Raw genomic sequence first — 27,738 nt, forward strand, 5'->3', positions numbered from 1 at the left:
TAGGTTCCTACGGGGACTGATTTGACAAAAGGAATGCTTGTTAAGAGTGGTATATCGACGTCGCTTTGCATTTTAAGTATTATCAGTAAAATGCCTGTTTATTCATGCTTAATCAGCCGTGAGCCTCGTGAGGACGAGCGGTCAGGCTGATGAATGGATGCGTGTTGCGCGGCTGGCCAGCATGCGGCAAGGGGGCGCGACAGCTACACGGTAAGAGCAAACCAACGGTTTTACTTCCTGGTTGGAAAGATGGGTACCATAAAACTCTAATGAGAAATTAAATCATCAATGTGCCAAACGTAATATATGTGCACATTTTGCATTTTTGAAGTACTTAAATATCACGTTGAGGCTCCTTTAAGTAGCGATTTTTCAGCTACTTAATTAGTGAAACTCAAATTTTTATTATACTGTACATTGCTATTGTGGGCTTCACCCTGTTGGCAGTAAGTTCACACAGCCGAGTTGAGAAGTCCTTTGCCAATGAGTTACTCACGTTCAACTATTAGTCTTATTACATATACCAGTACCACAAAATATGCATTCCAAACATATCATGTGTAAATGTTCCTCAATTATGTTGCTAGTTCCGGCTAGCTGACAAAGCAACTTTAGCAAATGGTAGTTCCTGACTACGGAAGCTTGTGAGAGCCAAAAAAAAAGAGCATAACAAAGCACTGTTATTAAAAATTAAATAAATAAACATGTTTTAAATTATCCTCAAATGATAATTGTCTTGTTAGTTCCGGAATAACGATTACTTTAATTGTCGTGTAATCAAAGCATTGTTTTGTTGCAGATTGGTCTACAAAGTTATAGCAACAGTGTCGTGGGCACTATTTGGATTTTAATACTCACCCAAATCCAAATAAATTCAATGGAATTGAAATGCAGCATAATGAAATAATAAAGCCGGCTTCCCTTGGCCAAAAACCAACAACCAGGATGAAGCCTCAAGGAAGAGGAAATCAAAAGGCAGAGCTGGGAGGAAAAAAATGTAGAAAGAACAATGAGTAGCAGACATCACACACAATGATTATAGATGAAACCTATTTATAGAGCGTTTCGCAATGTTTGTAAACAATAGCCACCGAGCTATTTATGGTTTACTATCGCTGACTGAAAACAATGCTAACAAAAACTTGTTGTGTTTGGGATTGCACTGCCAAATTTTCCCCCCAAGTTTTTTTTTTTTTTTTTTCCATTTCCTTCACAGAAATTAAAACGAATCCAGTGGAACCTGTAGTCTATCTTATATCAGCTCCGTAACGATCTCTGGCATGCATGAATACAACATTAAAGACGTATGATTCGTAAGTTATCTAATGAAGCTATTATTTACAGTGTTTCTGAATTTCCACCGTCTTATTTTTTAACCAAGCTACCTGTTAAAATTTAACATGGTGTCACAGTACGTCTCCCTTCAAAGCAATTCCCTGCACGTCACATAACTTATTTTCACTTGACAGAAGTAGGGAAGCAGCTGAATTATTTGCCCAAGCAACTTCCCCCTTTTTTCGCCGCAATGACTGCCTTGGTCAAATAATGTGGTAGACTGCTTCCTATTGGTCTTATCTGACCTTTTTGTCACCAGAGTATTCATGTTACGTTGTGGTGAAATGTCCTGACGACCTATATTCACCCCCTTTCAAAATATCTGTGCATGACGTTCAGTAAATGTTAACAAGCAATTACATGCTCAAAGTCAGTTAATATTGTTCAAGAGGTTTTGATGTTTATTTTTATTGTATTCATTTCAGTAGGTCCACAGAATGGTCGTTTTATTTGAAATTGCAGTTAATTTCACTTTTTAACACAAAACTTGGTGATGTTTGTTGTTTAGTGTTGTATGTCTTGTATTAAAAATAACAACTAAAGCTGTCAAAGTTAGTGTTAACTTTGGAAATTAATTGGTTAAAATTTTATCAAGTTAAAAGTTAAATTCTCTCAGTTTAAAGCTGGTTAATGAACAGAATTAATTTGATGAATTGAGTTTACAATAGTTATTACCTACTTAATTGTGGCATTCAAGCAAGTTATGCGAAAGCTATGAATATGTTTACATTAAAACTGATTTTAAATCATATACCGTACTGTTGTGTCATCATTTCACATGTGATTTAAAAACTATTTTCTGCACTCTAAATCTATCTGCCCTTTACAAAGCGAAGTTGAAACACCATATTCATTGTAATTGTCAGTGCAAAACATCCTGCTCAAATTACAAGTTCTATGAGAAGACTAAAAAAAAATGCTTGTTGACAATGATTGAGTCAGATTTAGCTGTTTTGTTCAACAGTTTTTTTTTTTACATGAAAATAATCATATTTATGGACCCAAGAAAGGTACTACAACAGTCTTAGAAATTGACTACTTTTTTTTAAATTTGATTTTACATTCTCCCAATATATTACTCATGTATGTGTTGCAGGCATCCTAGAAAATTATTGTCACAAAATTAATTTATATATATATATATATATATATATATATATATGTGTATGTGTGTGTGTGTATATGTGTGTGTGTGTGGTCCTGTTAGCCAGAACCACAGGAAAAGGCAACTGCAATATTCCATTTAGGCACGCCATTTTTGCCGAAATGGTCTTGTCAGTCATCAGTGGCAAATTCTGGAATATTTTACCAACTCAAGTCAGGGACTGCCCAACACTGAGCAATCCTAAAAGTGCCTGATAGAAAGGCTGGATTCCACCCACTGTATTTTTCTGGCTATAATAAAGCCACAACATACAAGCCGCAACAGCAATAATTGAGGGGAAAAAAAAGCAAAAAACACATCAGACTATAAACCGCATGGATTAACATCAGATATTTACAGAAAGATGGCATACGAAAACCTTTATTTTAAAAAAAATAAATTTTCATTTTTTAATTGCCTGCTTACAGCACCATCCTTTCTTCAAGACTGAACATGCCTGCATGTTTGGCACCAACATATTTACAGAAAATAGATGGATATTTTTAGCAATACTGACAGAATACTGCAGAGTTAAAAAGCAGTTCAAACTCCAAATCAATACTTCCATAGATTCTTCTTTCCTCTCCCTTATTATTATAGTAAACATATGAACACATAGCACATAATTCATATATATATATATATATATATATATATATATATATATATATATATATATATATATATATAATTTACATGTCTCAAACTTTCATACACAATCTTGTTCAATTTATACATAATTCTTATATTTTTAATACTATATTTATAAGACTCTTTTTGAGCACAACCGTCTTTTCAGTTCGATTTCATAGTCGCTCCATAATTTGACACCTTGAACAGAAACACACATTTGCTTTACTGATGAATTGTCTCCTTGTGAGAAACAAAGAAACAAATAAAACACTGCACCGGACTAATGGCTGCAGGGTTCAAGTCATGAGAAAAAAAATGCTGCTTATAGTTCGAAAAATACGGTAAATCTACATACACCAAAAATATATCAGACCTTTGTTCCTTCAATTTCCTAGACATTTGGATTTTTCAAATGAGGAAATATGGAGTGTACAAAGTTTAGTCCTTTCATGTCATTTTTGATGAATTATCATAGCGTTATGTCGAAGCTATGTATAATGTTAAGCTAATATATAAAACCTCTGCTTCTTTCCTGATTAAACCTTAACCCTAAGTATGAAGTATTCCTGGCCTATATACACACACTCTGTCTCACACACACACACACAGTTACAGACACACACACACACACACACACAGAGCTGACTACAGTGGTGGTATGTGTGGTAGGCGTGTGGGTAGATGAGATCGGGGTGGGAAAGCCCACTGTGGACTGAGGCTTCCGCGGGCCTTCACCTGACACTGCACTCTTGAAGATAGAGGAAATTCCCAATTTTGACCAGACAAAGGGAATGTTTGCCATCCGCGTAGGGATTTGTAGCTGGTGTGCGTGCGTGCATGCGTGCGTGCATGCGTGCGTGCGCGCGGGTCCGGCCGGCTGGAGCAGTTTGACAACTTCCCCTCTGGTGAATGAGTGCGTTTTTATTTGTACCAGACAAGACACACAAGTTCACATTGTAAACGTGACTCTACATAAATAACACCACGTTCCCAGGCGGCTTAAATAGAACATAAATACAAATAAATAGTGGAAATGAAGTCGTAAACTGTTACAGTTCATATAAAGATGGCGTGTGATCGAGGTCATCTCCATTGAGATTGAAGCAGTTGTCAGTCACCGTTGTACGATGAATAAAGGCGGGGGCTGTGTTCGGAATCATTCAACTTATTCTTTTCTCCGTTGTTACGCTTTGGGATTTATATTTATTATTCCTCTAAAAATCCCTGCACAGGCAGCAAAGGACGAGTGAATAATTCATTCATTTACTTCTCCCACGTCGAGATTTTTACGTAGCAGATTATGTCGTGAACTCCGGCGCCGAAACGATTAATTGAATACTCCCAAATCACCGATCGGGGATTTTTTTATAGTAGACTATAAAGTTGGCTAGAGGGATGAGATGATTTATTAAACATCCCTGAATCTCCATCTTGGACTATGCAGTTGACTCCAAGGCAGAAAAAAAATAATGGAATGCTCCCTTATCATTATCTAACACCCGGACTATCTAGTTGAGTCTAGAACTGAAACAGTTAACAGTAATCGAATAGTCCCTCATCATGACCTTTGGATATCGGACTCTGAAGTCGAGTCCGGGCTCTCGAACGCTCCCAATAACTCGTAGGATTTTTTTATGTCGCAGAATACATTTTTAGGGCGAAACGACCAATCCGGCTCAGCCTATTACAAGTTAGGGGTTTTCACACATCGCGGGACGTGTTTGATAGCGGCCACGGGTTGCTCGTTAATTCCCGAGACGCGTTTCGAGATCCGTACCTTGCGGCTACGGCAAACTCACGACGGGGGCGCGCACGATATCGTGGCTAGGGAGTGGTTCCGAACACAGCCACCGCAAGTCGGGCGGCGCTCAGAGGGCGAAGACGCCGAAGAAGGTCTTGCCGCCGTCCGTCTCCAGCTCGGACAGCTGGTTGGTCTCGGTCCACAGCCGGTCGCCCTTGTTGAGCTGGAAGACGGCCCCCAGGTACAGGGCGTTGTACCAGCCTTGCTTGCTGCGCGGCTCGTCCTCGGCCGAACCGCCGTGCTGGCACGCCGAGCGCACGGCGCTCATCAGCGAGGCCTTGCGGCCCACCGAGTCGGAGTAGCGCCACACGCGGTGGCTGAGGGGCGCCAGGCGCTTGCCCGAAGACGCCGCCGCGGGATCCGGGGTCTCTTCGGCGTTGCTGTCGCTGCAGGACACGCGGAAGGACGCCTGGCTGTAGACGAAGTAGAGGCCCGTGTGAGGCACCTCGATCTGGTTGTTGAGAAGGGTCAGGCCGCCCTGAGCAAAGGCCTGACCCTGGCCGTTACGCCACTGCAGCTGCTCTTTCGCGCTGTCGCCGTCCTCGTAAATACCTGGAAACATCGTGCGGAAAAACGCATGTTGAAGCTTGACGGGATGCATCATTAAAACTCACTCACTGCCATTGACGGCTATAGACGTCAAAGAGACATTTTTACTAGTCTAGCAATGGGTCGAGCGTACTTGCACGCAGTGATTTTTGAATTCATAGTTCTGATCGTTCAGTCAATTAGGAATGACCGCTACATACTAAATAATTTTAAAAAAACAACCCAATATCATTTGATTAAACATCCAAAACTATCTTTCCAACTGAGGATTTATTGTTTTTCAAAATTGAAAACTAAATGCATTTTGCACAGACACACGTTTTTCTTTTTTGAATAATTATTTTTGTGTGTGGTTTTTTTTTCATACAAATGACTGAGAAGAACCCAGGCATAACATTTTTCTTTTCAATTTATTGCTCCAAATCCCTTTTTAATTTTTTCTTGAGAAATGAAATATGCCATAAACACTTTTTGGAATTTAACTATTTTTTTCAAAAACCTAAACTTAAAAAAAAGAACTGTGTTTTCCCAGAATAATTGTGTCCTATTTATGAACAAAATTGGTGATTGCAAATACCAAATGATTAGTTTCCCTATGCAAGCAGGTCAAAGAACCATTTGAGTACTCTGTGGAAGCTTCATTTTTTTGGGGGGGTGTATTTATATTTTTTACTGCAAAAATCTTCAGGTTATTTTTCAACTTTTCAAAATTTCTAATTAAATTGCATTTACCGATAGTCTGTTAAAGGGATAGTGCACTTATGTAGCTATTTTTATTGGTAAAAGACTAGTTTATAATTCATTGAATAACTCCTGCGCTGCCAGCTCAGTTATGGATTTTTGATGTATATCTGTCTAGTTAAAAAGCATCTTTGATTTCTATCGTCGTCAATGATTTAAAAAAAAGAAAAGAAAACCTGAATTATTTTATGAATTAAGAGTGTGTCATTCTTACAAACTTTTCATCAATATTAAATCGAATACTCAAATATATTTAGTCGATTGCGAATGGCTCATAAACAACCTCGTTTTGTAGAATTTTGCTTTGGTCCCTTCGAAATGGGATACACTCTCTTTCAGTTAAGAGGTTGCAGATTACATGGTGTAATGATTAGCAATCAGTCCTTTAAATCCTCATCTGAAACCTTCACTGTTGCTGGGGAAATTAAGCGACATTTTGGAAAAGCATGATTTTATAGTCCATGTCCATATTATATATGAAAGGTCGTGTTTGTTTCGGTCATCTCAGTTGAAATGGCGGTAAAACCTTTGTTATTGTTGACAAAAAAAAAATGAAGCCTCAGTTTTGGAGCTCACTGAAGTTCTGCAGCTTAGAAACGTTGGAGAGACATTACATGAATTGTTTTTTTTTTAGCAATATGAATGCTCAAGTTTTGAAAGAACTAAAAATGTGCAGGATTATCACGACGCCAGGCACAAAATCAGCCGCACCTGCACGCTCTAACGGTCTCACCTTCGAGATGAATGGCCGCCTTTGCTTTGCTGCTGATGGTCTTCAGCGTGTTGTGAGGATCCGATTTCTCGGGTTCGGCCACCAGCGCCTGCGTCGGCCCGGCCGAAGGCATCTAAACAGGAGCGAGAAGTGTAAGGAGAGAGGTCGCCCGGAACTTTTTCGCTTCTTCTTTTTCTGCCGGAGAAGCCTCTTCATACCGTGCTCTCGGGACGGCCGTGCCAGTACCAGGCGAAGAGCAGCACCAGACCCAAAGACAGAGCGGCCACCAGGAGGCCCGCGGACAGCCGCCACATCCAAGCCGTGTACGAGCGCTTCTCCACCACCACCACCGTCTTCCCCGCCCGGAGGCCCTCGGCCGCCTCCACGTCGGCCGGCGTCGAAGTGTAAGCCACCATGATGCTTTGAGTTGATTGGCTGCTGAGCGCCGCTCCTGTTCCTGCAGCTGAGAGTGAAGTGTCTGCCACAAGGCCTGTTCTTTTATTGTGTGCGCGCCATGGGGAAACTCCCATGATGTCACGACGGAGCTGAGAGGCGAGTTCTTGGATCGTGTACAGAATGGATTATAATCAAGAAAAAAAAAAAAAAAAACAACCTCAAACCAAGAATCCATGCACACCAACCACAGCTTTGAGGTTGTTTTTACTGTTAGTAGTGGTTAGACATTTTTTCGGGATGAGCCCAAGCAATCCACCTGAGTCCACTAAGAATGAGCACAAGGAAAACCTTTTTTGAAAACTCATTTCCCATCAGAAATAAATGAAATAAAAATTACCCGTGACCAAAAAAAATGCAAAAAACTCATTCTCAGGCTCCCAAATTGCCAGCTATTTTGCAGCATTTTGAATCATCTTTCAAGATGTATAAATACTGTTTTGTAACATTATATTATATATATGTATATGTATTATATTATGTAATTATAATCACCAAATCCAGCAAAATGTGCACTTTTATTCACATTTGTTTTCTTCTGTATTTTCCATTCACTGCCATTCATGGCTTTAGATGTCAAAATACATGAAAATAGTGTGGACAGTGAATGCGTTAGGACGGTGGCTCTCAAATGGGAGTTCTAGTACCCCTGGGGGTGATTAATTGTTTCAGAAAAATATAAGTTCATAAAACACATTTTATGTTCAATAGGTTATTTGGTTTCATTATTGTAAAAAGCCAGATTCTCCCCCACGCTAGAATGGTTGGACCCAACTTGTTACGTGCCACCTCTCGTTACCTGTCAAGTTAATAATTTATTCTCGTGATCACATCTCTACTGTTATCCCAAAGAGGAGACTTTAAGTTGAATATTTTTCTATGGACAAATATTTATTTATAAGGATTTATTTTTTAGAACACTTTTTTTGTGGACAAATATTTATTAATAATTAAGTTAATGATTTGTTTTTGTGAACAGATCTCTACTATAACCCATAAACAGGACGCTTTATGTTCAATATTTTTCTGAGGACAAATATTTACGTATAATTATTTCTTTTTGAGATTCTATATTTTCTTCTCTATCAAACACATCTGATTCAAGCTAATCATTTGAATTAGGTGTGTTGGAGAAAGAAAACTGGAAAACATGCAGGATACCGACCCTCAAGGTTTGGAGTTTGACTATGCAATCAGCAGTACGAAACATGGGTTAAATTTTCAAAAACATTACTTTCTGTCCAAAACATGGCAAAAACATGCTTTTTGTGGAACACAAGCAGAATAGTTGACGAAAGCAGCAAATGCACGTTCACATCAGGGATTCATTAATGTTCATTCAAGGTTTCAATTTGAGATGTTCTTAAAGGGACAGTGTGTGTAAATTAGCAGCATCACATGGCGGACAAAAAAAAAATAATGTGTTTGAAAAATCCATAATTAAGTTCCATTACATGCAAATAATGATCCTATTTTTTCAATATAATCGTAAGTCTAGTCTATTTATATTCTATAGGTCACGCCTGCCGAAAGAGGTCATGTTTCGCAATGTTTCGGCAATTGTTCTTCAGTCATTCTTTTCTAGTTTTTCGTGTCGTAAGGTAATTTTGAACATGTTCAAATGCGACACGAAATCCGACTAAGTTAGAACAATTAAGACAGCTTTAGAATATTTTAAAAACAATATTAACCCTTAGGTGTCTGCGGATTCAGTCACCTACCTTTATTATCACCCAACTTGGGCTGACTTTGAAAGGGTCATGACATCGTCAAATATAAATATACTTTTACTTTCAACCCCTCAAAATGTTCAATGGCACCGGCCCTACCCATATATATATATATATATATATATATATATATATATAATTTCATTTTGTGAGAAAAAAACAAACATTTACAGCTATTCGATGCTGCAGATTTCACAGATGAGTATGCAGACGTAATATAATGTGTTCCATGAAATAAAATCCTTTCCTGCAGCACAATAAAAGCTTTCCTGCAACATTTAGTTCTTGGATCAAAGCGTTTTGCCAACTACAAGTCCCACAATGCATAGCAAGACCTTGACACGATGGAAGTCAGGCTAAGCCACTCAATGAAGTCATTGAAAGGCTTGCAAATGTCAAAGATGTCCAGAAGTGGCCCCCGATGGTTTTGGGGTTGCGGTTGAATGGAAAATTGAGGGGAATACTTACGGGTTTTCAAAATGGCTAAAATTGACAATATTTCCAATATTTCATGTTCAAAATGACCATTCTTTGCAATAAGAAAACCAATCTAAAGAAATGTCTCACAAGCGTCTTTTACGATGGCACCAAATACACATTTGCATGTTTGAGGTTGCAATTGTTCTTCGGACATTCTAAAAACAGTTTGAATTGTTTTTGGTGTCACAGGGATCATTTTGCAACACAAAAAACAATTCAAGCCCCTTCCCCACAAGGCGCGGAGATTTACGAGTTTTGATGAAGGCAACAAATTCGCGTTCGAATTATTGTTCTTAAGACATTCTTGACACGTTCTGATTTAGTCCTAATTGTTTTTTGTTTTTCTGAAGGAAATGTTGAACGATGATGAATGATGATTAATGATTAATTTTTCACTCGAGGCCTTGTGACGACCATACACACCCCCCGGGGTGACCAGATGGTTTTCTGGGGGAAAGCCTGTATGTACATTTGCAGTGCAATTTTTCCAATTATTTTTCCGCATTCTTTGCTGGGAACTGGTAAAATATGGGAGCCGTTATTATTATTAAACCAACAAAAGGCGTAATGTCACATTTTGGCAGATTTTGTACCAGTCTGAATTGCAAATAAAATGGTCATTTTAAAGGTAAAACATTTTGTGTTTCATGGTCATCATTAAAAAAAATGAACATTCCTTGGATAGAAAAAAAATCAAAGATTTTAATTGCATTCTAGTTCTCCTCAAACACATTAAGAGATCAAGAATTTCAAGTTATAAATTTTTGAGAATGCGCGACTCTAACAAAGCAATGACTTTCCATTGAAACCACAGTGATCAAAGTCTCTGATTGTCCCATTTCTCAACCTGTGAAGCACGTGAGACAAAGAGTAGGAAAAGCGACGAGTTATTTTCAGAGCTTTCATTTCATGTCAAAACATGCTGACAATCTTATGTTCCTGAGGCAGTTAGTTTGGTGCAATTCTAAGCATGATAGAATATTATTAAAAGCATTTTCCGATTACTGTAGACTTCTTATCTTTTTTTTTTTTTTTTTTGCTGTGTGTTGCTTTCTTTCAAAATCATGCTGTCTGATTTTTTTTCATTCATGGTATTTGTCCACTTGGTATTTTTTTTTTATTGTTCACACTGAATTAGAGTTGCAATGTAACAAGTGGCACATTAGGATTTTTAATACAGTACTTCTAAAATACACAGTAAATACATTTACAAAAAAAAAAATTATTCAGTTCAAACATGACCCACATTGCTTTCTTCAATAGTTGTCTTCCTCTGTGCTTGTTAAATCAAGTTTTCCAGTCAAATGTCGGCATTTGAAACATGACGTCAATTTTGACCCATTGACCCCTGGGAATTCAGACTTGCCTGAAAAATTAGTGGCTATTTTTAACTAAAACTTGCCAGCCAATCGGAGAAAAAGCTTCCCTGAGTCAAAGACTAAATGGAAAAAGTGAGGAAAATGTTGAGAAATGATGAGGTTTTACCGGTTTACTTTCATTTGAAGGTGTGTTTTTCTTTATACAGATTTTCTAAAAACGATATAATATACAGTATATACAAACATTCCACAATAAAGTCATTTTTTTCCAACACAAAAAGTTCAATTTCTATAGAACGCTTCATCCGATTTTCATAATATTTTCTGCATTGGACTCAGGTTCAGACCTTCAGAAAAGCACTTTGGTAGGAATTAGAGGCTGTTTCCAAACTTTTGACTGCTACTCTATGTGTTTTATAAATGAATAGTGGAAAGATAAAAGAAAATTCTCATTCATTTCATGTCATTTAAAAAAAATGCTGAGAAGATAATCAAGTAATGAAGGGGATATAAAATTGTTTTCATATCTCATAAGTTGAATTTTAAAAGGAGTCGTCAGCCAAAAAGGTTTATTTTCCATTCTGTCTTTTTTACGTTAAAGTAAAATCACGATTACTATTCATCAATATATAGTTACACCGTTAACCTGGACATTCTTTTACATTTTATAAAGCGTTAAAACATATTTTCAACGTTAGTCAGTTCTATTTACCTCCTGTAGCAGCGAAAATCTGCTCACGATGCAACCAAACTTCAATAAAAGTTGCTTGATGGCTCATTTAAAGCAAAAAATGTCCACACTTTTTTAAAATGGATTTCACGTTAATTCCAACATTTTATTTCATATTTACTTAACATTTTTCATAACATTTTACTTAGTAAATATCTTACATGCTGCACAGAAAATAGCTGTTAAAAGGTGCAATAAATCCATCAGTCTATTTTCTAGAGCCACTTATCCTCACAAGGGTCGCAGGCTTGCTGGTACCTATCCCAGCTGGTTTCTGGGTGTAGGCGGGGGACACCCTGAACTGCTTGGCAGCCAATTGCAGGGCAGACAGAGACACATAAGCATTCATGCACCCAATCACACCTAAGGACAATGTAGTAGGCCCAATACACTTGCCATGCATGTTTTGGGAGTGTGCTAGTGCCTGTAGAGAACCCATGCAGGCTCGGGGACAACATGCAAACTCCAGACAGGAAGGCAGGAGCAAGCTGGATTTGAACTCGGGTTCAATAAATTATGACTGCATCATTTAGTGATTAATTAAAAAAAATAATAGCACTATTTTACTTATTTTTAAAGGGAAGTCAACCCCAAAATAATCAAATAATTTCAAAGAATATGTTCTTCCCAGCCCCACCAAACACTATTTTCTGATCAATATTGCATTTGTGGTTTAAGAAACCCGTGTATTTCCATCTCAGGGGCGGCCGTTTTGCCATTTACCGTCGACTGAAAATGACATCATAGTTGCTCAGGCAACGACCAATCACGGCTGAGCTTACGAATGTCACATGACCAAACTCAGAAAAGCCCTGAGCAAATGCGATGCCATATTTTTTTGACGGCTAGAGGCAAAATGGCCGCCTGCAGATATGGTTAAAAACCATTGGATTTTGCCAATTCCATAAACACGATATGACTCATCATACTATGTTTCGACTAGTGGGGTTGCATAAAGCATATTATTGTAAAATATAATTTTTGACTTCCCCATGAATAAGTATTTAATATGTGAAGGGTAAAAGACTCAATGTTTTTTGTATGGTGTGTATATTGTGAATTTTCCCCATATGCCGGTCGGTTCACCGTATGGGAAATCCTGTCAAGTTGTGATTTGTTTCCCCCGAATTTAATAATCCGACTGAAATGAAGAAGCCAAATAATTTGCAATGTTGAGTTTCGGTACACTTTAGACTTGCCAGCAGAACCGGGGGCGATCTATGGCCCACGCACACTACCCCAATTTTCTTTACAGAGTCGTGGAAAGTGTGGGCAACAATGAATTTCATTCTTAGTCAAACAGGTTTGCCCGCTTCCTGTTGCTCAACTCTTTTCCCGGCGCGCCGTATTTTGTGACGGCCCGACCAGTTAAGACGCGTCAAATGTGTACTTCCTCACCTTGGAATATTTGCTTTCGCCGTATCTTGCGGGACTTGTGTAACTACAAACTCTCCCGGGGAGACAAAAGCTGGCTTTGCATCCAGCTTGATCCCGGTGACCTTTTTTTTTTTTTTTCTCCCCTGCGCCACCAGATTCTTTCTCGGCGGTCCTTGTGACCCGTGCACCCATTTAGAATTCATCCCTTAAATGCCCCGGCTTCTCGTTTGGGGAGAAGCCAAAATTCCAAAGATTCATCGAGCTAACCTAAGAGCTAACACATAAAATTCCCAATTTGAAGGATAGAGATACATCAAATATTTTAGCCACGTCGGAAGAAAGCGAATTCTCTTCTTGCATGTGATGTCATCAAGCATGTGCAACGGAAGAGGAATTAATAAATAAGCGGAATCATCAGGGAAGTAGACAAATGATTCCTAAGATTTGAGTTATCAGGGACCGGTTTTCAGAAAGAACTGGTTTTCGATTCCCATTCCAAAGTGTGAGGAATTGTTGTGGCTACGGTGTGTTACTGGAAACATGTTTTGGGCCGGTTATGGGTTTTCAGATCAATATGTAATCTGTGCTTCCAGTTATGTTACGTTGATACAGTGCTTCTCAATTATGTTTTGCCAACCCCCCCCCGAAAAGAGAAGACTTTCGCCCCCCCCCAACTCAACGAGACGACTATTAATAAGATTATTATCTATAAGAATTGTATAAGTATCTAAATCTGTATCCTTTTAACATCAACAACAGAAAAAAAAAACAATATAAATCAACTGTTAATCATTTTTAACAGTGTTTATACAGGTTACAGCTTAGTCTTAAACAACAAAAAAAACAGTGCATCAAAAGTGCCTGAAACTTAATAAATAAAAGATGAAAAATCTTATTTTATTGCAATTACATTTCACATGACAAAAACAAAACCTGGATTTTTATTTTTCTGCTTAGTTAAACCTTTAACCTGTAACCTTTAAATGCTGTAAAACAGTAGTTAACTGTTGTTGAAAGTGTGTTTATATTGATTTTTCCTTTTGCCAGTGGTAAAAATGATAGGTATAATTATACAATTATTATTGATAATAATCGTATTTATGGTTGGCGTGGCAAGTAGGGTGGAGCAAAATCTGTTCTCTTTCCTGGAGGGGAGGGGGGCTTTGCTATAATTGAGAAGCACTGTGTTAATGTAAGTTTTAAAGGATAGAATTGAAAGAATAGAAGTTTAAGATGTAGTTTAAGGGTTAAACTAAATTTGATTTGGTAAAGAAATGACCTCAGTGATGGTTATGAGTTTAGTTATGATTTGAAGTCAGATATATGCGGGGGAATTGGATTGTGAGATTACATTAGATTTAGAGAAAAAAATAAAAACCTACAGTTTAAGGGTTAATGTAAGCGTTAGGTCTAGGGATTATGCTATTCATGGGTTAGGGTTGAGAGAGAATTTTAACAGGCTTGCAGAATCCAGGTGTTATCTGGTAACACTGATTTTTGGGAGAATATTAATGAAACTGTCTGTTTTGATTTTTACTCCACACCTTTTGTTAAAAATGTTAGTTAGTTAGTTATGCTGTTTGACCAGACAGCTAGAATGCTAAATTAGCTTGTTATGCTAACTGCCTGTTGCCTAATTGCTAGCAGTTTTCGACTTGTGATTTTAAGGCAGTGTTTTACATTTATTGATTAGTCATATTTATGCACATTTAAGTCATTTACTGTGTAAATATGTATACTGTACTGTATATGTGTTTTCTATAATGATAGTGAATGAACAAATAATAATACCTAACTGAGTTAACATGACTGTTTTCTGTTTAATGGGGACACAAAAGAATCCGGTGCCTTTTTTTTTTTTTGAGTGATCATTTCCAAAACGTGACTGAAAATTAAAAGTAACACATTCATGAATGCCAAGATTCCACGGCGCTGTATGTCTGCGCATTATGGGAAGAACCTGACAGTCTACCTATTGTTATTCCCTTTAACTTGCGATAAAGAGGTCAAATTGTTGGTGTTCACAATAATAAGAACAATAACTGTAGTAATAGTTTATATAACTTCCTTGAAATGGACCCAAGTATGCTTACGCTTGTGGGCAGAGTAATTTAGGCTGTTATTGTTCAGGTGTGATACATTTTTCACAGTTTCCTGCAACCCTCAGTGAATAATGCATTTCAAAATCCATGAGAAGTTTCACTATGATGTGATTCAAATATATTGTAGGTGGTTATATTGCTATTTTTACATGCTGACAATGCATCTTCCCTTCAGCTAGTGTGCTAGCGCAGCCTGTGTTGCAAAAAGTGAGAACTGGGAGATTTATTTTATTTTGTTTACTCAATTTAAAAAAAATAAATGTAAAAATGTCCCCCCCCTCCTTGACAGTCATTTTACAGAGAGGGGCTTCATGCTGGTGTAGACGATTTAGAGCAAATTTGTTGTCAAGGCACCAGAGATGGAAAAACCAGGTCCAGAAAGTAAAAACACTGCCACATTTGGCTGAAATAGTTAAAGAACAGTTGTCATTTTTTAACAATTTAAATTTGGCAGGAAACACCTTTATTCTCTTCTCATTCTGTGTCAAATTTACGAAACATGTTTTCACTTTATAGCGACGGGGATCTGCGATTGGCGATTGGCGTTTTTTTTTTTTTTTAATTTGATGGCCAGCAATATCCATCCATCCATTTTCTACAATCGCAGGGATGAATAAGCATTCACGCATCCAATCACACCTAAGGATAATTTAGTATATGCAATTCACCTGCCTTGCATGTTTTTGGAGAGTGGGAGGAAGCCGGAGTGCCCGGAGAGAACCTACACGGGCTCGGGGAGAACATGCAAACTCCACACAGGAAGGCTGAAGCCAGATGGATTTGATTGGAGTTGAGTCTCTTTAACTGTGAAGCGGATGTGCTATTCAGTGCGCCACCAAGGCACCCTGGCCGGCAATAATACAATATCAAACTGTGTAAATTTCAGGGAACTATTCATTTAAATTTGCTCTTCAAAAAACCCTCCACTAATTTAGCCATTTATAGTAGCCATTTTCACGGTAAAAAGTTCATATTTTTTTTTTTATAAATGAATTGATAGCCACATTTTTGTATGTGTAATAACTAGCTTTAAAAGTTATTTTTTTCCACTCTGTGCCTGAAAATGGTAATTGTTGGTCATGTGACATTGACAAGCTGAGCTGTGATTGGTTGTCACCTGAACCTTCAGTACATGACATCAGACAGCAAGGTGCAAAATGTGTTTTTAACCCTTCAAACGCCAAAGTAGCAAAACTGAACCAAGCAGCGTTCACACATGTAATGCCTTTATCTATTACCATGATCAAACTACAACCTTTCCAAATAGTGATTTAAAAACATCATTAAAAAAAACCTGGCACCTAAAGGGCTAAAAATATCGATTGTGCATCGAAAATAAAAGACAATTATTGTTACTGCTGAAAATGGCTGCATAAGAGGACTATCCCTTTTAATCAGCTTTGACCACAGCTGCCAGTGATGAGTTAAACAGGTGCTCGTCAGGACCAATAATCAGAAGCTGACTTTAATCTCAGCAAGACACACCTCATCACCACATCACAGCAATCGTGTGGCTTCTTTAATTCTAGAAGTATGTATGGTTGAGTATCGTCAACATGCAATAAAAAAAATCATGGCATCTTTATGTAAGTGGCAGCGAATTAATGATGAGCAATCATTAAAGACCAAGCGCAATCAAGCGCATGCTTGGAAAATCAAATGAACAGGATTTCATCATCTTTGCAGGCCAATAGAATTGCGTCAAAATGTGTTTTATTTGTGAAATATCCTCCGAATTGATGATGCGTTTCTTTTTCACCTTGTGATGGATTTCAGAAGACTCGGCGCCTTGCGTAAACGTGTGCCGACGTCATCACGCCTCCTTTGCTGCCCGTGGGCCGACAGGACGTAAAGCAGGAACTCGTGACGGCCGCCCGAAGAAGGTGACGACAATCATGCTTTGTTGAGACAAGAGCGCGGGGAAAGTTTAGCGGTGAGCAGCATGTCAATCATTTCTGAGGACCTGGGAAAACTTTTCATTATCAGCGACCTGGGAATGAACATATGATCTCACTATTGAGGAACCCAAGCAAAAGAAGAATTCAGTGAAAGCCCGCTTTACGTTATGCTTCAGAGCCACTCTGTAAAAAATAAATAAAGGATGTAATTATATATTAAAAAACAAACAAACACGAAATGCTCCCCTAAACATATGCACAATAACGGCAAAAATGATGAACCACGATGGAGAGAGGATTTTCTGTAACTGCAAATTTAATCAATTCAGTCATTATCATTATGATTATTATTCATTAAATGCGATTTATTGTACAGTGAGTGTCTAATTGTCAAAGACATTAACTGTAAAAAAAATTGACGTTTTGTTAAAAAAAAACGATCGTAAACGTTCATGTTCATATTACGTATTTGTAGTTATTTTACAATCTTTTCATTGCAAAACAAATATGTATTAATATTATAAATAGTTTTACCCGTTCCTCATTCACAAATTTAAACTAAATAAAATACACCAAATGTTCTCGTAAATACGTCCAAAATGCAGGGGTGAAAATGATTGTTGACGATGTTTGTACTGTTGTTATGGGTAAAATGAAATTATAAAATCGATGTATCCATTGTTAAAATATACATTTTGATTATAAGATAATTCGACAGATAATGGTTGGATGGATAATAATTTTATAATTGTGTTTATGAATTGAAATAGATCTATTTTTTAAAAGTGTTATTTTTGTAAAAAAAAAACAAAATAAAAAAAGCAATTTGTAAAACACATTTCTCCAGAGATATACTGAGTGTAAACATTTTCTTACAATTTAAAAAAAAAAATCCAGTTTTTCTAATGATAACGTGAGTTGCGGTGTTGTGATGATATAGCGCACCGGTGGCCGGGCACCGAGCCAGCTGCGTGTCATTGAAAGTGCTAAAAGTTCTGGAAGGACCTGTTCTCATGATGACATCGCGCGGGGGTTGGCCAATGGGAGGGCAGATTTCCATGACGTGTCAGAGGCCTGAGAAAAAAGCGATTTGAGGCAATTCGAGAAGTTGCTGCAAGTGTAATGCTTGGAGGAAGAAAAAGATTTTCATATCAGGAAATAAAGGAAGTCCAAGAAGGAAAAACAAAAAACCCAACACATTTCTTTTGGGTCGTCATTTTCTTTTTCTTTGTTTATAATGAAGAATGAAATCGGCTGAAAACAATAATGTTTTTGAGGGAACAACACTGATATTTTATTGATTGTATAAATAAGCAATGAATAATTAAGCATATACTTTAAGACCTGATATAATTTGTACATTTGTAAAAATAGGTACATTTCATGTCTGATTTGTTTTTATAAGAATATACAATAAATCAATGAGGATTTGCAGTTCGACTCAAAATGTTAGGTATAAATTGCTATTTTAAAAATAATCATATTTTACAAATGGGTGTGCATTTATTATTAGAATCCTATGAGGACTCAGATTTTTTTCTTGCATGCTGTACGTTATGTATTTCAAGTAAATTAAAATATTGTTGCATTATCTTATGCCAGTGTTAAATTTTGACAATTAAAAATGGTACGCATCTACATTTACAGATAACTTTTCACAAACAACCCCATATATTTTTGCTTGCTCTATAAATCATCAAGCGATTGCATTTAACCAACAAATTGTTCAAATTATTATCTTACTACGCGCATGGAATTATTTATATTTAACGTAGACACACAAACTCATACACAAAATTTTAAACATCTAATAAGGATATTATTATGATTTCTATTGAAGACACAACAACACGATGTCATTTACTTTCGCTGGAGTCTAATAATAGGATCCTTTGGGTATTTTTAACTCTGGTGCGTATTGACTCAGGTATGCTATTGTAAACACTCGTTTGTGCGTGCGTGTGTTTATTATGATGCCATTATGGCGAGCTGTTTAATGATACTGATACTAAATATTGCCCTCACAGCCATGAGGTGATTTGTGTCGTCAGTGTGACGTCACACGAAGTGAACGCGCGCGTGTGTGTGCGTGTGCGTGTGTGTGTGTGTGTGTGTGTGAAACTCGAGTAGGAAACAGCTCTACCTTGTGGCCAATTGAAATACTGCAGTGTAAATCAAGCCTCTCCGCGGCTCTAGAAAAAATAATATTAGGAGATTCTTTAAGTATTATACTGTGCGGAACTACTTTTCTACATCCACCATTTTCGTTAGGAAAGATTGATTTGAAATACAGCACTGTGGTGTCCTGCGATATAAGTTCAGTTCGTTCCATGGCCTCACTCGTAACTCAAACCACTCATATCTCAAATAAAAGAAAATGAATCTAATTGAATGCTCCTTGCTAAATTTCAGCCTCCCTAAAAAATGAAATGTGTTTTTGATAAGGAATTAACAGGATATTCACTTTATAAAGCATAGAGGAAGCACAATCGAATACAATGTTAAAAATGACATTGCATTTCTATCCGTTGCGCTTAATTTCATAGGCTGTATGATATAGTCATGCAGACAAAAAAGACTTTTACAGCTACTTCAAGCTGACTTTTGTCGGTTTGCTTTGTAGAGGATAAATGAACACATGTCTGTGAGAAAGAAAATATATGCCTGTGAGAATTGTTTTCTTGTCAGTGTGTATGTATTGTTGCAACATTTGTGTTCAGTGTTATTTTTATGTGTTAGGCTTAAAGGCAAAGTTATGTCATTTTTAACTGAAAATCCAACCTCTTTTTTATGAAATGTTTGCCATCTGACAAAATGTTGCTTATTGTGAAGCTGTTTGGGTTGAGTTCACTGACTACTTGTCTGGAATTGTTTCCGATTCATCACAAAAATCCCCCAGATGATGGGTCGCATCTTGAAAAACGTTGTTTTGGGCACTTAACTGCACAGTGAAACACTTTGTATTGAAGAAGGAATGACACAAAAATTGCAAGTAATAAGCGCACCAAAAATATATATATATTTTTTTTTTACCCGTAACTCCCTATAGATGCCACAAGATGGCAGTAAGCTATTTTTTTTTTCTGGTAGACAACGCTAGTGAAACTCCTCAACTCATTTCAGCATGATTGCTCGGTTCTAAAGTGCCAAAGCAATGTTTATAATAACAAGTGGGTTTTTTCATTAAAAAAAGCCATATCCAAAAATAGTCATCGATTCACTATCAGTTGTTTTCAAATCAGTTTCTAGTCATTGCCAGCCGTTTTGACTGACTTTTTTAAAAACTGCAAAATACTGTGTTCATTGAAAATATAAGGACAGTTCTTTAGTAATTGGCAACAGAACATGGCTTGGTTTCAATTTAAACACCGGTTTCACCTCAAACTAAAGAACCCCCGCCCAAAAAAAGGACGAAGAAATGGCTTTGATGGCAAAATAATTTATTTATAGATATACAACTGATAAATGTACTGTGAGCAACGCTAACACACCACATGGACTAACTGAACGTCCTTTTTTTTTTGCCATTTAATTCATAAACCGTATTATCTTTTCCCACAATCACCACGCACACTTTCCGCAATCTGAGACTTAATATGTATCTCCTACTCAAAAACTGCTGATCTCATGCCTGATTTTCACAGGCAAGCTAGATCAAACACTCTTCTAAAAGTTGAAAACATTACCTGGCGAATAAATACTTTGAAGGCTTTTTCGGCTCGATTTTGAGCATTTTTGACTCATATTTCAAGGCTGACAGAATATTGTATCGTATGCCTATGTACAGTAAACATTGGTGGGAATATATGAAAGATTTGATTCCATTCTTTACCTGGAAAAACACCCAAGATGCAACCTTATTCCATTCTTTAGTAATCACTGTTTGAATGACACCGAGGTTATATGGCCAAAAGGAGAAAATTCCTCGCATTTATGCACTTTGGCCCAAACATTTTTTTTAGTAAAAACATCTCAACAGTCCTTCCCTTCAATAAAACATGAACAAAAACAGTGAACGTGTTTTTGACAGCAAAATAACAGTTTGCATATGTATATAACTACATTACAACAGTTCTTGATTGGTATATAATTAAGAGGAGCGTTGGCCACCAGTGTCATCTATCCATTCATTGAAAAAAAAAATACGTAGTTGAACGTACGTAAAATGCATAGTTGAATTGGCAAATGTTTAATGGCATTGCAATCCCTTTAAATGGGGAGTAATGTTTTGAACATATGTAAATAAATTCACTTACAAGCCTTGCCACAAAGTAAACTTGTAATTCGGTGTACCGCTTTGTCTTTCAAAATACGTATTTTTAAAAGTAAGCAGCAAGTCAAAGTGAAGTTGAATCTTCGCAAAGATTCAGTATTAAAATCGGCGACTTACGCTAGGCTGGAGTCAAATGGAGTAACTCGAGTTCAGCACCTCCGCTAATGGATCTGAAAAGCGCCCCAAAATGTGTCCTCAGTCAGGAAGTCTCCGCTGATATTGACTCTGACGCTGTCCCCCTCCTGGAGACGCACCATCTTGGCCACCCACACGGTCCCGTGGGTCGCGGCCGGGTACGAGCCCTCGATCAGCTTCTTGATGCTCTTTCCGGATGTGGCGTTTCTGGTCACGATCACGCTTTTGTCTTTGCCGCCTCTGCTTGATTGTTCTGTGAAGGTGACTTGGGCGTACAGGAAGTAGATACCATCCTTGCCAAACTGGATGCAGTCTTCACGCAGTTCCAGGGTGCAGCGCTCACACGTGGGGGAGCTGGACTCCCAAGGTTGTGTGTTGGAAGCTGCGGGGAGATGACAGTTTGAGAGTGACTCATGTCCCTCTGTACTTTGCTTGGACACAATTTGGACATTTTTAATTCTTTTTCATTTATATCTATCTCCGGGGTGAACATTTTACCACTGTGGACTGAAAATGACATCAAAGTTTCTCACAGCTCAGGTAACAACCAATCGCGGCTCACCTCATGGACATCACGTGACCAAAAGTTGGAAAACAGCTGAGCAGTGATGTCATTTTCAGTTGACAGCAGGTAGCAAAATGGATGTCGTCTAAGATGGATAAAAACTAGATTTTGAATTGAAATATTATTCACAAAATGTCATGTTTTACTAGATAGGCTGGATTGAACATTTGATTGTTTTTTGGAGTTGACTTCCTCTTTAAAGGGAATGAATAGTTTTTATGGTATTCCTCAGGGCTCTCTTGCAAATCCCCTCATTTTATGTCACCATGCTATCCTTGTTTAAGCAAGTACTTGTCTATATGTTGCTGCATTGTTACATGTAAGAAGATAAATAATATTTTTTTGCTTACATTTCATGATTTGTATGTATGAATGAGAGAAACCAGGAAAATCTTCCACAGACATCAATGGGGCTCCTGTAAAAAGGGACACGTCCAATTAATTTATGACAATAGACAAATAGACCAGTCAACAATGGTGTCTTCTTTTCATTGTCTCCTTCTCCGTGCAGGGTCAATAAATATGAAATATAATTCATTACGTCACAGCACTGTAGATAAATGAAGATGGACGTACGTGTCGGATTGAAATGATGTTGACTGCTCAGCGTTGGTACTCTGTGAAGTTTCGCCAAAGCCACTTGGTTAGCTTTATTGTTGACATAGGCGAGTAGTGCGCCCAGGACCAGCGTGGCCACAGTGAGGAAAGTGAGCCACATCTGTAGCAGGACCTTCTTCGCAGATGATGGCTGAGAATCCATTCTGGCTTATGACCACCAAAATACAATTCAGTGATACATGAGCAGAAAACCCACAGATTTGTTTTTTTTTTTTTTCAGAAGTGTACAGATAAGTCTGAATTTAGTTGCAGAACTTTGGTCAAGTACCTTAATATCCACCTCTGCTCACTAACATGAAATTGTCCCACTTATAAGAACTGAACCCTTATGAAAAATAAACAAATAGCATTTTTTTTCTTTCACTATTATGGTTGCAAATTAATTTGTGATTATTTTGACAAGAGTCTATTTCTATTGTTTTTCTTTCAACAAACATTTGTATATTAAAACATTAAAATAATTTTCATGCCAAAGATTTACTACCCATAAATGTTTGAGGGTTTTAAGATAGCCTTACACAAAAAAAGGCAAACATAAATTTTATCACTTTCAATTAGTTTTTTGAGTCTTAAAACATTTTGACACTCAAACATTCGCCATGACAAATTTACAAAATCCTACCAAACAAGTATAAAAGTATATATATATATATATATATATATATATATATATGAATTCTGCTAACTTAGCAAGAAAACTTAGAGGCCAGATTGGCACAAAAACAGACTCTCCACAAGCGGTTGTTAGAAAATAGTTTCTAAACGAAAGCTATTAGAAAAAAATGCTTATATTAAGTCATATTTGATTGTGAAAAATCAAAAATGTGATTATTTTAATTTGGGTTAATTAGTTTTTTTAGTTAGTTTTTTAAAGTTGCTCCACTTGACTGCACTAATATACATACATACAGACATACATATATATATATATATATATATATATATATATATATATATATATATATATATTTTTTTTTTTTTTTTTTTTTTTTCAATTAATAATAGTCAAAATAGGTAAAATAAATTCAAATAAAAATGTAGATGCATATAACAACAACAATGTGATCACATTAAAATAATCTCCAAGCTAAATAAGATAAATAAATGTTTGTGATCTCACAAAATGGGAAGATATAGGATGAAATAGTAAATTGATATTTCATAGAGCGTACACTCACCTGGTGTGTTGCTCCCGCTGGCCAAATTCAAGTGATGTCTCTCATCAAAATTCTGAACCAGATTTCCTTCATTGTGGTCATGAAGGGAGGAAGAGGGAGGCTGTGATGAGTGAACGTGTAGGTGGCTCCGATTCACAACCCGTCGTGCCGTTTTGGCTGAAACTGAAAAACGCGAAACATCTTGTGCGGATAAAAGTGTTGTTGAGTAAAAGAAAACCAAATTTGATCATTGAATCGAATATGTGTGTCTTTTTTTATAAAAATTAAACTATTAAAGAAGAGAAAAGGAAGTGTAAGAGATAAGCAGGAGTTCGCTGACATATAAGAGTCGCTTGTGTGTCACTTACCCTTCACATTAATGTGGGTGGTATGTGAAATTCCCATGTTTATAGGTCACCCTCTTATTTTACCACTGAAACAGTTGACTCTTTTCTCTCGCATTGAAAGACTGAAAAAAACAGAAACGACAACAAAAACAATACTTTGAAGCTCAACTCTAGGAGCCATCTTCACGTCATCTCATCTCGAATCAATTAATTTTAATTCTATATTTTTGAACAAAACCTCATTTTTTGGTGTGAAAACATTTCCTGATTATAAAACATACTTTTATGAGACTAAAATTGTGTTGTTTTTTTTTAATTCAGTCGAAATAGGACTTTTTTCTCCTTGATAGCAATCAAATGTCTTAAATGTCATAATATTGACTCTAAAAACAAAACAAACAAAAAAAAATCTGACTTTTGAGATTAGGGGTGTTATTCATCATAAGATATAACTATGTTCTTGTAATTCTTACGCCTATTTTTTTTTTGGGGGGGGGCATTTAGTCTCATAACATTATCTAATGACTAACTTAATGTTTTTTCAACTTTTTGGGGGGGTCCATTAAGGCTGCAAAGTTTAGACATGTTTACAAGAAGCTCCCTGTCTACTTATGAAAGCAAAGTCCGCCTACAATCTAGAGTATTTTTTCTAACTCTATTTTGAGGGAAAAACGTTGGAAAGAAAATATGTTATTTGTTGCTTTTGTCTCATAACATTAAAAATAACAACTGACACGAATTTGAAAACAATAATTTGGCAGATTCAAAGATGCACTTAGATTATTCTGGTTATGAGGGCCCTCAGAGTTTGAGTCCAGGTCCCGCTTATTTGTAAACAGTTTCAGAAAAATTGATCATCATATTAGTTCTCTGACACAAAAATGATGACTGACAAAAATTTGAATGTCATATTCAAAGTCGAAGATCCAATTGGAGTCTTTACTTTGTGAAGGTCCCTGAGAGCTCTGTTTGGGGTCGTCTTATTAGTGACATCATCATTATTATCTAACATTTATTTATTGATTGGTCAGATGTAGATATATTGTAATTGGAGCATTTGGGTTGTGGGGGTCCCTCAGGGATCTTTTCTGTGTCCCTTCTACTTTGTGCTTAGTTGTCATAAACGGGTGATTGTTTTAGTTCTCTAACACAATATGTAATACCTTAATTGACTGAATTTTGATCATCAAAAATGAGTCTTGATTACAATATTTAGTTTTGTGGTTGCTCCAGGGCTTTATTCAGGGTGTTACTTGTTTTGTGATCAGTTGTGGTTGATGAATGGTTGTTGTAGGTCTCTCACAATAAGTAGGACAACTGACACAATTGTTTTCTGTCTTGTGCAATAGTGTGGTTAAAAGGTTGAAATTTGTGTTGTGCACCCTCAAGGGTTTAATTTCAGGTCCCTCATGTGTGCTTGTTTGAGGCACTGGATGGTTGTTTATGTCTAAATAAATGATGGTGGACACGTTCTGCTCTGCTCCTCTCCCAACCTTATTTCCATGTTTTGTTGACTTTGTTTCTTTGCTGTCTTCTAAATCTAACCACAGAATTGGTCAAATGGGCTCCTGACTTTTTCACCGGGACATCCACCAATGAATATACCATCATAGTGGAGGGCGGTGTGTCTATTTATCTTGTTCGTGGAGGATGCGGAGAACATCCACATTGTTATTTTTGATAAGAGACTCTTTTTATTGGAGTTGGTGGGTTTCTGTCTCATTGTAAAGTTACCCAGACAGGCACCACTGGATTTGAAAAAAAGCCACTGGTCTTCTTTGAAGGTTTTTTGGGTGAGAAAAAGGCACTCAGACTCAGAGTGGTCTCCATTGCCCGTGTCCCAGCGTTCTAGACGCATACATTTCAACAGCAAAACTTGACCACTTACCAACATTTTTGACTGCCATGTTTGTTTTGATTGTTTAGATCTCGTGGGTCACGTTGTCTCGTTTTACCCAAGATCTCGTGACATTTGCAGGAATGTCTGAAAAAAAAAAGCCTTCTGAAAAAGTGCTATATTTAGGCCTGAAACAACATCATTTTTACTATCAGTGACAAGTCAAATAATACACTATCAGGTTGCAATGAGCCGGTAAGTAAAAAGCGAAAATAAGATGCTTCGGAAGATTGAGAAGAGGAACAAAACAGATGTTGAAGCTAAACAAATGATCACTCAAAGCAAAAAGTGGATTTTTCTTCCAAAATGTACTGTTATATCAGTCGTTGCGATATGAAGAAGAGGATGACAGATGCTGCATGTAAATTCATTCAATTAATTTGATAAATTTGACATTTGTTAATATCTGTTGTTTTTTCCTCACGTCTTGTAAATGCAGGTTGAACCTTAGGCTTAATTTGTCCTTTTTATTGTGGAATTTTTGTGACTCCAATCATTTCTGTTGGGACACTTAACCTTTTAGTATTGCGAGTCCCGGGGACCCAACAGCTTCCAGAGATAAAATGAGCAATGGAACTCATGAGGCAAGTGAACTCAACTGCAACGAAGCTACGACTCTTAAATCCTCGTGCAGAACGGTCGTCATTGTGGAGAAGAGGTTGACATCTGGCATCGGAGAACTTGATCGCTAATTTGAATCTCATGCGACGTACTCAAGGTCAATCACATTGTCGACCTGCTCCCAAAACAACTCTTTTCTGGACTTTTTTTCCCTGGATGGAATCTCACTAGAAACTACAACCCCCAACTCCACACTACCGTGCCATTTCAGACTGCTCAACAAGGATGCTCCCACTTTTTTCCAATTGGGACAGTATGCTTGGCAAATCAGCTGAAGGACACTCTTGCACACACATACGCAGACACCACACCAACCAACACAACTTCAACACCTCTGTCGTTCCTGAATTTCTGACCATGTGACCTGCTGGTAATGCCCCCCCCCCCCCCCCCCAGACACACACAAACCTTCTCTCCCTACTTACATGTCTTGAGATTTTGTGGTGATGTTTCTTTGTTTACACTGTTTAGCTGTGTATACTACTGTTTCAGTGATCGTTGTTGCCTTGTAATTGTTACTTGTGTAATGGCAATAGTTTCTCTCGCTCTCTCGCTTAAGAATTGGAGCAATTGGGGTCAGTTCTAAATACAACTTATTTGTGATCACTTGTGGTTAACGGACAGTATATTTTGAATTCTCTAACAGTGGTTCACAACCTTTTTTAATGTGAAATATGTGCTCGGACAAATACCATTTATAGCTTTTTTTATTACAAAAAAAGCTGTCTTATTGTCTTGTCTTATTTATTCTTTATTAAAGTAAAGTGAAAGTCAATTTCACAGAATTGATAACTGCATAAACCATGTTAAAATCTAACCTAAGCTCCTTCATGTTATCCCTATTTGAGAACTACTGCTCCAATACACAATATGACTGACTGATTTTAAAACGTTCACCATATTAAATATGAAATATCCAATCCTACCAATATGTTTGTGAGGTCTCTCAATGATATTCAGGTATTTTGGTTTGATTATGATAAAGTTGTGGTTGTTTTTAGTAATTGGAGATTAAATTTGATGACTAACAGGTGAAATTTGACATGTCCAAATAGTTAAGATTGAAACATTTAGTTCGGAACATTAAGTTTGTTAGATGCTTTGTAAAAAAAAAAAAAAAA

At 37.1% G+C, this 27,738-nt stretch overlaps 2 protein-coding genes and 1 long non-coding RNA gene across 4 annotated transcripts; 1 reads left to right on the top strand and 2 right to left on the bottom strand.

Moving 5' to 3' along the window:
* Nucleotides 1–42: 42 nt before the first annotated feature.
* Nucleotides 43–27,722, top strand: LOC148426450 (uncharacterized). 2 transcript variants are annotated; one of them, XR_015865068.1, is made up of 3 exons: nucleotides 43–210; nucleotides 16,883–17,039; nucleotides 26,520–27,722. It is a non-coding gene; the product is annotated as an uncharacterized LOC148426450 (long non-coding RNA). The 2 variants fall into 2 exon arrangements; XR_015865069.1 differs by having other exon boundaries at nucleotides 16,883–16,989.
* tnfb (tumor necrosis factor b (TNF superfamily, member 2)) lies at nucleotides 4,014–7,395 on the bottom strand. The gene is made up of 3 exons (XM_088410558.1): nucleotides 7,134–7,395; nucleotides 6,937–7,048; nucleotides 4,014–5,465 (listed from the first exon to the last, which is right to left on the bottom strand). Exons 1-3 carry the CDS (start codon nucleotides 7,329–7,331, stop codon nucleotides 4,981–4,983), a joined length of 795 nt encoding a protein of 264 aa, XP_088266684.1. The 5' UTR covers nucleotides 7,332–7,395; the 3' UTR covers nucleotides 4,014–4,980.
* lta (lymphotoxin alpha (TNF superfamily, member 1)) lies at nucleotides 21,439–23,795 on the bottom strand. The gene is made up of 4 exons (XM_088411441.1): nucleotides 23,774–23,795; nucleotides 22,554–22,742; nucleotides 22,328–22,393; nucleotides 21,439–21,794 (listed from the first exon to the last, which is right to left on the bottom strand). Exons 2-4 carry the CDS (start codon nucleotides 22,735–22,737, stop codon nucleotides 21,439–21,441), a joined length of 606 nt encoding a protein of 201 aa, XP_088267567.1. The 5' UTR covers nucleotides 22,738–22,742; nucleotides 23,774–23,795.
* Nucleotides 27,723–27,738: the final 16 nt, after the last annotated feature.

This window comes from Hippichthys cyanospilos, chromosome 3 (genome assembly GCF_059441005.1).
Source record: "Hippichthys cyanospilos isolate Australia breed blue-spotted pipefish chromosome 3, RoL_Hcya_1.0, whole genome shotgun sequence".
Classification (NCBI taxonomy): domain Eukaryota; kingdom Metazoa; phylum Chordata; class Actinopteri; order Syngnathiformes; family Syngnathidae; genus Hippichthys; species Hippichthys cyanospilos.

Coding starts and splice junctions, on each gene's coding strand:
- lta (XM_088411441.1), bottom strand. CDS start 22,737: ATGGATTCTCAGCCATCATCTGCGAAGAAGGTCCTGCTACAGATGTGG. Junction 22,394..22,553: donor ACATCATTTCAATCCGACAC/GTACGTCCATCT, acceptor CCCTTTTTACAG/GAGCCCCATTGATGTCTGTG. Junction 21,795..22,327: donor ATACATACAAATCATGAAAT/GTAAGCAAAAAA, acceptor ATCTCCCCGCAG/CTTCCAACACACAACCTTGG.
- tnfb (XM_088410558.1), bottom strand. CDS start 7,331: ATGGTGGCTTACACTTCGACGCCGGCCGACGTGGAGGCGGCCGAGGGC. Junction 7,049..7,133: donor ACGGCCGTCCCGAGAGCACG/GTATGAAGAGGC, acceptor GCTCCTGTTTAG/ATGCCTTCGGCCGGGCCGAC. Junction 5,466..6,936: donor GGCGGCCATTCATCTCGAAG/GTGAGACCGTTA, acceptor CGATGTTTCCAG/GTATTTACGAGGACGGCGAC.